This window comes from Pan troglodytes, chromosome 7, assembly GCF_028858775.2.
Source record: "Pan troglodytes isolate AG18354 chromosome 7, NHGRI_mPanTro3-v2.0_pri, whole genome shotgun sequence".
Classification (NCBI taxonomy): Eukaryota; Metazoa; Chordata; class Mammalia; order Primates; family Hominidae; genus Pan; species Pan troglodytes.
The window spans coordinates 26,243,334-26,259,453 of NC_072405.2; the positions used below are offsets into that span (position 1 = coordinate 26,243,334).

Below are 16,120 nucleotides of genomic sequence, written 5' to 3' on the forward strand. Positions count from 1 at the left end.
GTTTTGAGAGGATAAGCATATATCTCTTCGGGTTTTGAGGTGTTCAAAATGCCATTCAGCATTAGGAATTTGAAGGTTTGTTTCCTATTAGTATTGACCTGCATAATTCTTAACTGCCTCCTTTCTCTTCCCGGACCTTCCTAATTTGAAGAGGTGATTTGGATTTCTTTTCTCTACATTATTTTCAACAGGAGATACTTAGAGAGCCTGATCCAAACAGTTGTTGAAGAACGGATTTTACTGTGGGGAAATTCTTTTTCTATTTACAGTGGTGTGAGGCATAATTTCTTCCTTAGGTTCCAGCAGAAATGGAAGGGTTAGGACAATGTGGGTAAAGGAATTCTGTTGGGGAGGAGTGGGAACTTGTATAGATTTATTGTAATTTATATAAAGTATTCATTGTGATGGCAATTTCTTTCATAATATAAAATCATGGTATGAAAGTTGACTAATAACATGTAGCAGAGTAAATGTTAAAAATGTGCTTTAACAACTGTGTGGTATGGTAATTCCGCAGGATGTGGTACTTGCTTAGTTACAGTAAGCAACAGTCTAGTCTACAGAAAACTTAAAAGACTAAATTTACTGTCGCTTGGAGGGGGATGTGGATTGATTTTTGTTTGTTTTTTTTTTTAAAAAAAAAGGTGGACTGGTACTTTTTAAATTGTTTTACAAGGCTGGCTTATATGTTAAACAGGAGTTTGTGTTAAGAAATTAATATGCTACACTATTTAATAAAGGAGGAGGCATCTTTTAGTCTGAGAATTCGGCCGTGCATTGAGGACAAACTAGGGAATTCAGCTTCACAAGAACAGGTTTCAGACATTGACGTTACTACAAGTCCAAAAGGGAAAGGTGACAGACCTCAGAATGACAGGGAACTGAGGCCTAATAGAAAATATAGCCGAAAACGTGGATTTCCCTCAAAGGTATACTTTACAATATTAACTTGGGAAGTCTCTAAATGAGCACTTCTTCTGTTCATATTTCCTCTTTATTTGCTTTTCTGTTGTTGCTATTACTCTTACATATTAATTGTTAATATAGTTGTCATACTGTAATTTGCTTTAGTAAAATTCTGTCCCTTACTGTTTTTCTTTCTAGTTTCTTATATACCTCTCCATGGATTGTAGCTTACAGCTGTTTTTAATTTACATTAACAAAGGTTTTGAAATGTAATTTATTCCCTTTTTTATAAATTGCGAGTATAATTTATAACACGTTCTTAAACCTTGACCATCAGTCAGTTGCCCTTTGTTTCTGATATTTGTGTTTATAAATTTAGATGGGGCCAGGCGTGGTAATTCTAGCACTTTGGGAGACTGAGGTGGGCGGATCACCTGAGGTCAGGGGTTTGGGACCATCCTGGCCAACATGGCGAAACCCTGTCTCTACTAAAAATACAAAAATTAGCTGGGCACGGTGGCGCACGCCTGTAATCCCAGCTACTCAGGAGGCTGAGGCAGGAGAATCGCTTCAACCTAGGAGGTGTAGGTTGCCGTGAGCCACTGCACTCCAGCATGGGTGACAGAGTGAGACTGCGTCTCAAAAAAAAAAATAATAAAATAAAAATAAATAAATTTAGATGGCAGTTTGTCAGATTTTTTGGTTTATATTTTTATTTTTGGAAACCCCTTTCATTTGCTTTTTTTAGAAAAAGTATCCAGTTGACTTGGTTGCCTCTGTTTTTGCTGTTTTTTTCTGCAGTGTTTAATTGGTTTTTTAATTTTCCATGATTTGCATAATGGCATTCCAGATAGAGTTAAAGACAACTATTTGTAGTTCCACATAAAAGAGTTTGAATAGGCCGGGCACGGTGGCTCACGCCTGTAATCCCAGCACTTTGGGAGGCCGAGGCAGGCGGATCACGAGGTCAGGAGATCGAGACCAGTCTGGCCAACATAGTGAAACCCTGTCTTTACTAAAAATACACGAAAAATTAGCCGGGTGGGGTAGTATGCGCCTGTAATCTCAGCTACTCAGGAGGCTGAGGCAGGAGAATTGCTTGAACCCTGGAGGCGGAGGTTGCAGCGAGCCGAGATCCTGCCACTGTACTCCAGCTTGGGTGACAGAACGAGACTCTGTCTCAAAAAAAAAAAAAAAGAGTTTGAATAAAAATACCATTTATAAAAGTGCATGTATCTGTTGGCAGGAGCAAAGTACTATTTTAGTAATTGAGTATAGGTAAGACTAATTTCGTATGTTTTATTACTGGTTTATTACCTAGGACTACACTTTCCCATTTTGTGGCTATTTTATGGGTTTGTTGTTGTTGTTTTTTTTTTTTTTTGGTGTGTGTGGCTATTTACAAATGATAAAACTTCACCTCTAGTATTTTGGCAGTTTTTTTATTTTTTCTGGTTCCTACAAGAATTTGAGAGCACAGTTTGAAATTAGTTATGGGAATCTTATTATATCAAATATCAAGTAAAATGTGCCCCAGTTCACCAGTAGAGTGAATAAAGTAGCTGATTATTTTAAAAACTAGTGGTATTGGAGAAGAGCAAATAAACATGAAGCATAATAGGTAAGCTTTGGAATTTTATTCTGTTTAATCCTTCTGAATAGTGACAAGCAAAATTTAAGAGTTAACAGTTAATGCAGTATCTGCCAGTTCTTTTTTTCTTAAGGCATTACATATAATTTAAAAACCACTTTTCTGTTTTTAGGTTTCTTTGAATAATATCCTTATAAGTGATTATTATTCTTTTTTGAATTCTCTTCTTGGCATTTATTTCATTTTGAGTTTCTTGATTCTTAAGGCTGTCTCGTTGTTCTGTTAGTATTCTATTTGTAAAATCATTTTAATTTCTTCAGGGGAAAAAAATCTTAATTCCCACCACCTGTGTTTATTTTTTTCTCTACTCTGCAGGAACTGTCATTCTTACCACCCCACCCCTGTTTCCTCCTTAGAATCTTTTCAAAATGTAGTATTCTGTTAGAATAGTGGAAAACACAGTTTGAGGGTCTTACATGAGATTCAAGGTTGAAAGCAACCTTGAGACTTAACGCATGATATGAAATGATTCATATTCTAGAGCTGCCTACCAAGGGCACATTCCACTTTATGAAATATTTTAAGACATGATGACATCTTGTATAAGATGTCAGAAGAAGGCAAAAGAAAGCCTTCTACGAGTAGCCATGCGTTCATTGTTTTCCTATACTCATGGCCCCCAACTTAATCTCACCTCTTAAAATTTATAAGCTTTCTTTGTACCTTGTACCTGTGTTTTGCCATTATTTTCATCATTGCTAGTTATTTCGTGTGAGATTGCCCTGTCTTTTAAACCAGCTATGGTTCTTCAGACATGATGTCTTATACTTCTGTATTTAGAACCCAGCACGTAATTTGGAGCAGATAGTATGACGTAAAGAAGACTAGAGCCTAAGAACCTGATTTCCCTTAACTGTGACACTGGATAAGTCACAACTTTATCTTCTCTAGGCTTATAGTTCCTTAACCTTCACATGAAGAAATTGAAGTACATAATTATCTGAAGCTGTCAAAATACGTTTGGATCCATTAATAATTACTAGGAGAACCTCAGTTGAGTAGAGGAAAGGAAGATTGAGGGTTCTCTGAAATTGGACTACTACATATTTACAACTCAGGGTTTGATGCCTAAGTTATTTTTTTAATCTGTAAACTAAAAATATAGTTGGTGAAAGTGACTTTTTCAAAAAAAGTTTAAAGAAAAATATGTGTTTGAAGAATTAATATACACCTAGCATCCTTTTTGGATTTCTATTCCAGGTGCCATCTTCCTGGTATGTTCTTACTCCTACCTAGATATTTTTATTTTCTCCCTTCTGTATATTTCATCATAGGCTGTACTCCCATCTATTGGCTCAGTTTTTCTGAGCATCAGTCTGAAATGTTGTTTATATGAATGTGAAAGTTATTAAGTAGTAATATTTCACTAATTTTGAAAATTGAGAATTCATTTTTAGATTAGTGAGAAATCTGAAGATAATTGTGTTTAATAGCTTAGAATTCTTTATGATTAGGTTATCACAGTTTTGTGACTAATAAGGATTAAAGAACTTTTTAAAAAGTATGCTTTTTTCTCATTTGCATAATTTTTTTCTCCTAATTATAATTTATGCTTTGCTAGAGGAGTATTTGATCAACCTAGAGAGATTTTGTTTTACTCCTTCCATTGATATCTGTACCTATTTGATTTGGTTTTACATTTTACCGTTGACTTTGATGAAATCATTATAAAATTATTTTTGCTGCATTCTGAGAGGGCTAGCTATTGATAATTATCCCTACCCTTCAAAGTTTTTTTTTTCCTAATGATGTAAACTGTCTGGAAATAAGCCAGACTAGGATGAATTTCCATGGAAATGGATGTAAATATTTACAGGGTAACTCCCCTTATATAGGATAGGAGAGAACTGAGTAAACAGTACTTAATTTGTTAAAAGTTTCAGTTTATTAGAGGTTCAAGACAACAGAAAAACCTCTAATAAATATTGGCTTACCAAGATCCAGGTAGGCTATTTGTTTCCCATGCTCATGAAGTCTAGAGATAGTCTAGGATAGAGAGGCACTGACTAGGCACCTCTGATGTTTACATGAAATAATCTAATTATAGCCAACTTCCTATTTGATAATAACTTTCTTGAGTATTTAACTCTTTGCCATGTACTTATTTGTTTACTTATTAATTTTGTGGGTTTCCAAGTCACAGTGTAAAATATTACCACAGTTACTCATGCTCATTCACAATACTGATGAGTTCTACTTGGGGAGGTAAAGAAATTTTTATATAGTATTGTAAAGGATGTCACCCAGAAGGGAGTTTCTCTTGAGCCCATCTGCATGCTCCATAATTTCTCTGGGAATCAAATGTACATAGCAAGTGTAGATCAGTGCATTTTTACTTTCAAAAGAAATCTTTGAACTTCTTTGCTCTCTTTAGTCATTTATTTGAAATTTACATAACCCGACAAAAATTTGTTAGCAGTACAAATTTAAAATTGGCTAAGTGAAACAAAAGTGAAATATTTTATGTAAATATTAGGTAAAATCGTTCAACTTTTAAAATAAAAGACTTTTTAAAAGGTAAATCGGTGATGAAAAATACAATTATGGTATATGTTTCGATGTATAATTTAGCTTGTAATATATTGTTTCCAGGTTGTATTTAAATTTGTCTCTGCTTTGCTTTTCCATTTTCTTGTTGGATTACATTTTGAATAGTTTTAAGATTAACACTTAAAATTTCATCATTTTTTGTAAGTGCCACTTATTTAATCCATCCCTCTACTTTTAGACTAGATGATATGATAACCTCCTAGCATTTTCGGGGAATTTGGAAGTAGTTACTTCCATTTTATGTCATCAGACTCAGATGAATGGGCATAATTTAAGAGGAAAATAATGATGCCTTTGATAACGAATATAAAATTCGTTATTTTCTTAGATGTCTGATAATATGATGTGATTAAATTAAAATCTTTTTACGTAAGATTATCAAATAAAAAATGTATTTTTAAAATTTCAGTCCTTTGTTAGAAATAGTAGGTGTGCCTGCTTTCTAGGTTTTGTTGTTGTTTTTAAATATTACTTCTAGTCTTTTTTTTTTTTCCTTTTTTCTTTTTTCTTTGAGACGGGGTCTCGCTCTGTCACCCAGGCTGGAGTGCAGTGGTGCAGTCTCAGCTCACTGCAATCTCTACCTCCTGAGTTCAAGCGATTCTCTTGCCTCAGCCTCCTGAGTAGCTGGGATAACAGGCGCACACCGCCACAGCCGGCTAATTTTTGTATTTTTAGTAGAGATGGGGTTTCATATGTTGGTCAGGCTGGTCTCAAACTCCTGACCTTGTGATCTGCCCACCTCGGCCTCCCGAAGTGCTAGGATTACAAGACTTTCAGGTCATTAACCCAGTATAATGTGCTCCTTTCCTGTAGGGGCCTAGATTCTCGTGTGTGTGTGTGTGTGTGTGTGTGTGTGTGTGTGTGTGTGTCCGTGTGTCCGTGTGTCCGTCCGTGTCCCTCTTGGCCTTTTATGTTTTGTATATCTTTTTCTTTTCCTTTTGTTCATTTCTGTTCCTGCTGAGCCATTGATTATATAGCTTTTTACTGTGAAATTACCTCTTAAGTGGCAGGCTATATATATCTCTGTGTCATCATTCTGTTCTTACTCTTTTTTCTTGATGTCTACTAAAACTATATTTAGGGTTGTATATTTAATAATTTGTTATCAATGTGTATACTTTGCCATTGATAATTGAAACCGCAACATGGATTTTAATAGTCAGATACAAGTATTGTTGGTCTTATTTTCCAGGCCAGAGATCCTCAGCAGGAGCCTATGGAAGAGATAGAAAATTTGAAGAAACAACATGATTTATTAAAAAGAATGTTACAACAGCAGGAGCAACTAAGAGCTCTACAGGGACGGCAGGCTGCACTTCTAGCCCTGCAACATAAAGCAGAGCAAGCTATTGCAGTGATGGATGATTCTGGTATGTCACAGTCTGAGAATATCCTTTTTGTAAGGAAGACTCATACATAATTGTATTGCAGGGTGGATGCTGATTATTACATAATCAGATCTTGATTGTTGTCTAGTTTAGAAACCTTCATATGAGGCTTATACTTTCCTGTGCTTTTCGCTGGTTATGCAGAAAAGGTTGCAGGGACATCTGGCCATCATACTATACCATGCAGACAGCCAGATCTCTCTTCTTTTCATCAGAGAGTACCCTTAAGAGGTAAAAGAGACAGGCTGTAGTTCTGTTTTTGTACCTCAGACTGATAAGGCTCATGATGCGTTTATTTCCTTTTTTTCTATTTTATTCAGCTAGGATTGTCATTCTTTGCTTGCCTCCCAAGAAAGGGTTAAAACCTTAAGTGAGGCAGTGAGTAAATTTATAAAGTATCTTTAACCTTCAAGGTTAGTAGTAGCTAGTAGCTGTTATTTTAATTAGGTATCCTTTTGTATATGCTAGCTCCTTAGAACTATATTTATAGTGTATACATTCTTCGTAAGACTCAGAAATTTTCTTCCTCCTTTCCTCATAGCCATGTGTGAATTAGATGAAAGTTGTGTTGAATTTCTTAGTATTGAGTCTAATTTTGTACGTTTATCATCACCTTCAAACTTATTTTAGTTTCTTGTTAAATTGAAAAAAAAGATGATTAGTTATTAAAACTCAACAAAACTAAGTTATGTTTTCTAATAGTCTATCCCCCACCGTCTGCTTTTAGTAATAATTTCTCTTCTTTGAGCGCTTTGTTTTTGCGAGTGAGTTAGGTTCTCACTGAGGCTACCCTGTTGTGAATCAGTTTATTCTGCTGTCCAAACCTAGCCCACTGGCTCACCTGTCTAATTCCTGTTATACCTAATTTAAGTTTGCATTTTCACAAGGAACGTTATGACTTTCAAATAACCTAACTCTTTTTTTTTTTTTTTTTTTTTTTTTGGAGACAGAGTTTTGCTCTGTTGCCCAGGCTGGAGTGCAATGGCATGATCTCGGCTCACTGCAACCTCTACCTCCCAGGTTCAAGTGATTCTCCTGCCTCAGCCTCCTGAGTAGCTGGGATTACAGGCGCGCACCACCATGCCTGGCTAATTTTTGTATTTTTAGTGGAGTCAGGGTTTCACCATATTGGTCAGGCTGGTCTTGAACTCCTGACCTTGTGATCTGCCCGCCTTGGCCTCCCAAAGTGCTGGGATTACAGGCGTCAGCCACCGTGCCTGGTCAATAACTTACTCTTTTGTAGTAATGATATAGCTGTATATAGTACTGTATATAGTAATAATTACGAAGATTTTTGTCCCCATTTCTCCATTGTAAAATTTAAAGTACCATTAGCTTTTATATTTAGGAAACAGATAATTTAGGAAAAGATAATTAAAATACTTTAACATAATGACTAATACTAGTTTGGTTAATGACTAACCTTTTAAATATTTTTCGAGTTTGGAATATCAAATTTAAAAGCTTTCCTTTGGTAGTTAATATTAATCTCTAAACTTGCATAATCTCCTTTGATCATCAGAGATTTCTAGGTTAGTCAGAGCTTTAATTCTTATTTCTGTTTTATAGAGAAGGAACTCTACAGAGTTTGTGACTTGCCTAGATTTATATAGAATTTTAGCAGAATTACATTTCTTGAATTCTAGGTCAGGGGTCTTGTTTCTTTTTCTGAATATGAACTTTTGAAAGTAAGCAGATAATTTCTTTTTAAAAAATACTATTATGAGTCAGAGAATAGGAGTATAATGCACATGAGTTTGAACTTCATACTATTTCAAAAAGAATTTTAGCTTAGTAATTTTAAAACAAATTTAGTCTTGTATTTATGAGATTTTGCAGGGGCATACTAATGAAAAGCCATGAAAAGCTACAATTGCAGTATTTAATCTGGTATATGAGACATTATCTTGGGATAATTATGTTACCTCAAAGAGTGTACCTTTCACCATTTAACTAACAAGTTACATATAATTACTGTAATTTCTTTCTTCTCAGCATAGAGTTTTGACTAGACATATAGGATTCTATATAGCCTTGAAATTCTCAGTTCTCAGTGGAAAAAAGGTAGTGTTTTCCTTTAAAACAGAAGCAATTTATAACTAATTGTCTTTTTTCTTTATCTTTTTTTTTTTTTGAGACAGGATCTTGCTCTGTCACCCAGGCTGGAATACAGTGGCGTGATCTTGGCTCACTGCAGCCTCTGCCTCGCAGGTTCAAGTGATTCTCTCACCCAAGCCTCCTGAATAGCTAGGAATACAGGCGTGCTGTACCACGCCGGGCTAATTTTTGTAGTTTTGTAGAGATGGGGTCTCGCTGTGGTGCCCAGGCTGGTCTTGAACTCTTGCGCTCAAGTGATCTGCCCACCTTGGCCTTCCAAAGTGTTGGAATTACAGGTGTGAGACACTGTACCTGGCCACCAATGTCTGTTTTAGAGTTGGAGAGTTAGAAGTGAGGTTAAGGATGGAGTTATTTGTTAGTAGAACAGTGACTATCATGAAAATTGTTGTCACAAAACTGCTTTATGAATATGGGGGCATTTTTTTTAAAATTAAGAAGATAAAAACCACAGTCTTTTAGTATGACTTGTATCACAAACAGCCACTTCAATAAATTATCCATTTTACTGCAGGGGTCAGCAAACTGGTCAGCTGAGTTTGGCTCATTGCCTGAAATAAAGTTTTAGGGAACACAGCCATGCCCTTTTGTTTACATTGTCTGTGGTTGCTTTTACCCTGTAAAAGCAGAGTTGGGTGGTCGAGACAAAAACTGTATTTCCCACAAAGCTTAACATATTTACTATTTCAACCTTTAAGCAAAGTTTGCCAGCCCCTCTACCGGAGAATTGATTCTATTCAAGAACATGGAGATTGAAACCTGTCAGAATCAGCTGTGCTTTTTTACACTATCACTTTCCCTTTCACTCCTCACTGATCTTAGACCTGCTCCACTGAGTCACTACTATTAATTGGAATGTAATAGTAACCCTCCTTGTATGTTGGGACAGGAAAAGATGAACCACTTTACCAGAGTTTTGTGACCATCCCTTTATTTTTAAGTTAGGTGGTAACTTCTAATAAAATGATTGTTGGCAGTTAGATACGATTGTTAACTAGTTTCAAGTTACGTATGTGAGCTTTTTAAATTCTTTTTTTAAATTTATTTTTAGCTTGTCAGAGATTAAAAAAGGTGTTTGATTATTTACATTAATCAGTAGTTACTAATTTCTTTCCAGTTGTTGCAGAAACTGCAGGTAGCTTATCTGGCGTCAGTATCACATCTGAACTAAATGAAGAATTGAATGACTTAATTCAGCGTTTTCATAATCAGCTTCGTGATTCTCAGGTAACCTAGATGTTTTAGTATAGTTGAGTTTAAAAAATCACATTAATTAGAACAGTGATTCAGAAACTTCAGTGAGCATACATATCACCTGGCATGATTGTTGAGCAGTGTAGGTTTCTGATTGGTGGGGTCCCCCCCACCTTCAAAATTACGATTCATGGATTTGGGGTGGGCTTCTCCACGTCTCAGTCCAATGCTGGTGGCCTGGGGACTATACTTTAAGAATCACTAAATTAGAGGAGAGTTTACTTTGAAGGAAGTGATTAGTGAAGTTTTTCTTTGTATGCTACTGGATGACGTATTCTTTTTTCCTCTAAAAGACTTAATGGTCTCAACCATTAAGACTTTGCTTTAATTCTGTGTCCTTCGACTAGATACATGGGATTCTATACAGCCTTGGAATTCTCATTTGAAGGAATATTTTACTAACAATTTTAAGAAAGTTCTTAACTTGAGAGTTAGCAAGTGTTATAATTTGATGCACTTTGTAAGTGATATAAATGCAGATTTTCAATATGGGGGCCTTGGGTAAGAAAGGATGAATTAATGCCTCTCCATTGGAAGTGAGTATGATTGAAGATGCAGTGTCTCTTGTCTTCTTGCTGACCAAGTGAAAATGAGAGAATATGGCCCAACCACTTTGGAGAGTTATATAGCAGTACCTAGTAAATTTCTTTTGGTAGACCTGGGGCCTACTTTAGAGAAACTCTCACATGTTCAGAAGGAGGTAGATGGAAGAATATTCATGGCAACTCTGTGTTAATAGCAAATAACCAGAAACAGCCCAAATGTCCATCAACAGAAATGGGCTAATGAATTCTTACATAGAGTGAAATTCTTTATAGCAGTTACAGTAAATAAGCCATTGCTAATGAATACAAAATTCAAGTTTAAGAAGGATCCCACTTACCTTATTTTAAAAAAAGTCTACATTTTTAATGTATGTATACATAGGCATTAGAAAATAAAAACATGTAGAGAATGGTAGATGCCTGATTCCAGGTTGGGGTTACCTTTGGAGTGGGTAATGACATTGGAAAGGGTACAAACAGAGCTTTAGTTAAATCTGTAATGTTATATTTTTCTTAAAGTAATTGATGCAAATATGGGAAAATCTTAAAATTTGACTAAGCATCATGGGAGGTATTCATTATATGATTTCCTAAGCCCTAGTGGATTCTTGCAAAGTTTCATAATTAAAAAAAAAAAAAAAAAAAAAAAGGCCAGGTGCGGTGCCTTATGCCTGTAATCCCAGCACTTTGGGAGGCCAAGGCAGGTGGATCACTTGAGGTCAGGTGTTTGAGACCAGCCTGGCCAACATGGTGAAACCCTGTCTCAACTAAAAATGCAAAAATTAGCCAGGTGTGGAGGCATGCACCTGTAATCTCAGCTACTTGAGAGGCTGAGGCAGGAGAATCGCTTGAACCCAGGAGGCGGAGGTTTCAGTGAGTTGAGATCACACCACTGCACTCTAGCCTGGGCCACAGAGTGAGACTTTGTCTCAAAAATAAATAAATAAAAAATAAAGGAACATGAGAGAGAAGTGATGGGAAAAATTGATAGGTTAAGAAGTTAAAGTTTACAGTGGTAGTTCTAGAAAGAAGGCAAGAGAGAGAATGAGATTTTTGAAGGTTTATTTTGTATAACGTGGCACTGTTATTACTTTTGATTCAATTACTGATGTCTAGTGAATCCAAGACCTCTGTGTGGTCATGTGTCTCTAAAACTACGTAGAGTCAGCTCTCAGTATCTGTGGGTTCCACATCCATGGATTCAACCAACCATGGATCAGGAATATTTTGGGGGGAGAAATAACACAACAATTTTTAAAATGCAAATTTAAAAATATAACAGCTATTTACATAGTGTTTATATTGTATTAGGTATTATAAGTAGTCTAGAGCTGATTTGAAGTATGTAGGAGGATGAGTGTAGATTATGTGCAGATACTACACCATTTTATATAAGGGATTTGGGTATCTGTTGTTTTTGGTGTCCCCAGGGGTCCTTGAACCAATCCCTCATGGATACTGAGGGATGACTTCATATGTTAATAGTGGCATATCAGGAAACCGTATTTAATTTGGGAATAGTAAGGGTATATACTTACCTACCAGCACAGCCTAGCAAATATTTCTTTCTCTTTATAAAGAATATTTATGCATTTAAAAAATGAGAATGCATTTAATTGCGTTAGTCTTAATTCTTCTTTTTTGTTGTTTTTTTTAATAAGCCTCCAGCTGTTCCAGACAATAGAAGACAGGCAGAAAGTCTTTCATTAACTAGGGAGGTTTCCCAGAGCAGGAATCCATCAGCTTCAGAACGTTTACCTGATGAGAAAGTCCAACTTTTTAGCAAAATGAGAGTGCTACAGGAAAAGAAACAAAAAATGGACAAATTGCTTGGAGAACTTCATACACTTCGAGATCAGCATCTTAACAATTCATCATGTGAGTAAATCTGGTTCAGCAGTATTGGGTATAAGACACATAAGTATATATACTGTCACATAATAAATTTAGTATTTGGTGAATGAACACATAGCTCCTCAAAAATATTTGTAGGGACTTAAGACTTGCATATGAAAAGTTTCTAAGTTGCAAGCCAATATATATGAAAGCCAAATAGGTGATAAATCAGTTTTATAATTCAGAAAAGGGAAAGAATAAAGTTGGACCTTGAAAAATTAGTAGGATTTTAATAAGGGAAAGGTAGAAGAGAAGGCAACTGTTTGATACGTGGACACATTAATACTTTGTTTCTTAACATTCAAAATTTTCCCTTAAAGAAAAGTTAATCCAGTTAGTACTTTGATTTAAAAACCCAAAACTGTGAAACATAGAGAGTGTTTATTAAAAAAAACAAAAAACAAAACTATGAAAAACTTTTATATATGGTTTAGTCTAGAGAGCCCAGAACTTCCAACTGCTGGATTTATATTCATTTTTTAAAAATATATAAATAATCATCTCAAGCAGGTATAACTGCGGGAGTTATCTTTTTTGCTCCACACTTGTTTAACCTTCTTTGTCTAAATCAGATCTAGTCTTCAGTTCCTATCCTAATACCTTTTCAAACATGGCCCCTGTCTCCTATCCAAATAGTAATAGAGGCTCAAGCATTAGAAATTGAAGTCAGTAGGGACAACTTCCAACTAGTCTTTAAACATTCTAGCTGCTGTCTAATTAAAGAAAAGATGAGGGATTTTAAAATAACAAAACCATTGTCTCTGGAGCCTCTGGTCCTTATTCTCCACCTATCTCCTTTTCCTTTTCCACCCACAAAAGAACCTTACTATTCCTGTCCTAAAACATACTCCTTTCTTTTCTCTGACTTCTGCTAGTCTCTTTCTCCTCTAGAGTATAATCCCAGTTTTTATCCTTTACAAACACATGAATACAACTAAGATGTGTGGCTGGGTGTGGTGGCTCACGCCTGTAATCCCAGCACCTTGGGAGGCCGAGGCGGGTGGATCACCTGAGGTCGGGAGTTCGAGACCAGCCTGACCAACATGGAGAAACCCCGTCTCTACTAAAAGTACAAAATTAGCCAGGTGTGGTGGTACATGCCTGTAATCTCAGCTACTCCGGAGGCTGAGGTAGGAGAATGGCTTGAATCTGGGAGGCGGAGGTTGTGGTGAGCCAAGATCGTGCCATTGCACTCCAGCCTGGGCAACAAAAGTGAAACTCCATCTCAAAAAAAAAAAGAAAAGAAAAGAAAAAAAAAACTTAACATGTGAAAGTTGCGCTTAAGTCCTTGTGGTCAGTTTTGTATGCATAAAGTCGCACTCCGTATACTGATGACTCTTAAAGCCTATTTTTTTCCTCACTGGGAAGCAGTGTGAGAGCAGCAGCAAAAGGTAGACTCGTCAAGGAATAGAATGAGGAGACTGCTGGAAACCACCTACAGGAATTGTGGTACTAAAGTGAGCAACAAATAATGATGGTTCCTTTGAGAAAGATACTGGTAAATGACAGCACCTTTGAAATGGTAGGAGGTAGAGAAGTGCAAAGATTCTTAATCTTTAATTCCTCTTGAAAGCATGATTTATATTTGATAGTAAAAGAAGTTAAATAGAAAGTAATTAAATTTAGTTCAAGGACCATAGAGGATTAGCCATTATCTAAATAGCAGGTTTTTATTGCTGTTTAATATTTCATGGTTTGAGGTACCACAGTCACTTTTAACACTTTTCTTTCTCTCCTGGAGCAAGAAAAGTTCCTTCTTGGTGTCCAGATGTAACATCCCTCTGATCTGTGGGTATGAAAAACTGATGAAGACCTAATCAGCTAGAGCTACCCTATAAAGATTACAGATTGAGTACTGCACATGATTCATAGTGGCCCTGTTTAACTTAACCTAGAACCAAGTTTATCAAGTTAGTTACCAAGATAACTCGTTAGTTAAAACTAACTAGAGTACTTCTCTAGTTAGTTTTCCAAGGTAGAATATCATCATTCTTGTCAATTTCCATCTTTTTTCTTTCCTTTCTGTTTTAACCCAGTGGTTATATTGTAAAGGTGATAGAACCTATGGAAGAAAGAGGTAAACAAGTCTTTGTACATTTTGATGTGTTTAATTGTGGAGTAAGTTAATAAACAATTTTCTGAAATTTAAATCTGCAGAAATTAAGTTGTTAATGATTTTTACTTTTTAGTTTTCAATATCCAAGCCAACTGTATGTGTTTGTTTATGGTAACTGGTGATTAAAAAAATTTTTTTGTTGTTGTGCCTTCTTCAGCCTCTCCACAAAGGAGTGTTGATCAGAGAAGTACTTCAGCTCCCTCTGCTTCTGTAGGCTTGGCACCGGTTGTCAATGGAGAATCCAATAGCCTCACATCATCTGTTCCTTATCCTACTGCTTCTCTAGTATCTCAGAATGAGAGTGAAAACGAAGGCCACCTCAATCCATCTGAAAAACTCCAGTAAAACATTTATAATCATTGTTTACATGAAGTTAAATAATAGGGATAAATTCTGTTTTTTTTTTTTTATGTTGAAAATTCTGGCAAAACGAGATTTATTTAATATTGTTGTAAACATTCTTAAGGGATAGGTAGAAGAGGCGTGTGTGTGTTGTGTGGGCATAATTTGAGTTGTCTAAGAGATGTGATGTAACATAGTTTCTGTGAACTGATGTTACTTTCTTGTTTTTCAAATAAAGGATCAAAAATAAGATTACAGTTAAAATATTTCTATATTCAGATGGTTTAGAGACCAGGCTGTAGAATCAGACAGCCCTGAAATTGTATCACACAAGGCTGTATTACCCTGTACAAATAACTTAGCCTTACTAAGCCTGTATTTCCTCATCTGCAAAATAGGGATGATAATATACCTGTTGATAAATATGTTTTCATTAAAAAACGTTGGTGCAGTTCCTGGCACTTACAGTAAGAACTCAGCTAACTTAATTTTTATTTTTGGTAAACGTAGTATGTAGTGTATAGATCTCATATGTGCAGACAAATCAAGAACCTTCCATACATGCTCAGTAATGTCTGTATACCTGATTTGCCTGAGAGGTAGTATTTAGTAGTACTTCACACTTTTGATACTTGAGAAACTAGAAATATTTCTGACATCAGGTTTTCTGCTGTTAACATTTACACCTGCTTAAAATGAACAATTAAATTGAAATTGGTTTTCTTACACTTTTGTCCCTAAAACAGCATAAAAAAATAATGTGAGATTTTGAGTAAGCTGTACTTGGCATTAACCTCATTATTTTACAGTCATACCCCCTGGATAGTTCACTAGGTGGATATTTCATTAGGTCTAAATTTTGTTTGTGTTAGCTGCTATTATATGAAAATAATGTCTGTATTATTTTGCTAAAATGGGTGTAAATCTTATACATAAATTTTTTGTTTATCAGGAAGTTAAATGAAGTTCGAAAGAGATTGAATGAGCTAAGAGAATTAGTTCATTATTATGAACAAACGTCAGACATGATGACAGATGCTGTGAATGAAAACAGGAAAGATGAAGAAACTGAAGAGTCAGAATATGATTCTGAGCATGAAAATTCCGAGCCTGTTACTAACATTCGGTAAGAACTTTTTTGGGGATGTTTTTCCAGCATATTCATTCTGTCTTGATACTTCTAATGTGGGAACAAAAATACTTCATTATAGTATTTATTGTTTGCCTTTTATTTAACCTTTCTACTATTTTGGTCAGTGTAATCATCTCTGCCCTGTGAAGAAAGATGAATAGGGAAGTATGGAGTACAATAGTTCAGTAAATTTGCCCTTTGTTAGACTGAATTCGAGTAAATCAT

The 16,120-nt window shown here is 35.6% G+C and overlaps 1 protein-coding gene across 50 annotated transcripts in view; it reads left to right on the plus strand.

Annotated features, from left to right (window-relative positions):
- PCM1 (pericentriolar material 1) overlaps nt 1–16,120 on the plus strand; it is a 103,593-nt gene that overhangs the window by 18,149 nt on the left and 69,324 nt on the right. For 42 of the 50 annotated variants that reach the window (XM_063816237.1, XM_063816210.1, XM_063816214.1 and 39 more), the window contains 5 exons: nt 6,300–6,477; nt 9,728–9,837; nt 12,071–12,287; nt 14,579–14,762; nt 15,716–15,889. In XM_063816237.1, the coding sequence (XP_063672307.1) occupies nt 6,300–6,477; nt 9,728–9,837; nt 12,071–12,287; nt 14,579–14,762; nt 15,716–15,889 (863 nt within the window). Of the gene's footprint in view, nt 1–740; nt 930–6,299; nt 6,478–9,727; nt 9,838–12,070; nt 12,288–14,578; nt 14,763–15,715; nt 15,890–16,120 lie in introns of all 50 variants that reach the window. The other 8 variants (XM_063816188.1, XM_063816189.1, XM_063816191.1 and 5 more) reach the window with 1 other exon arrangement.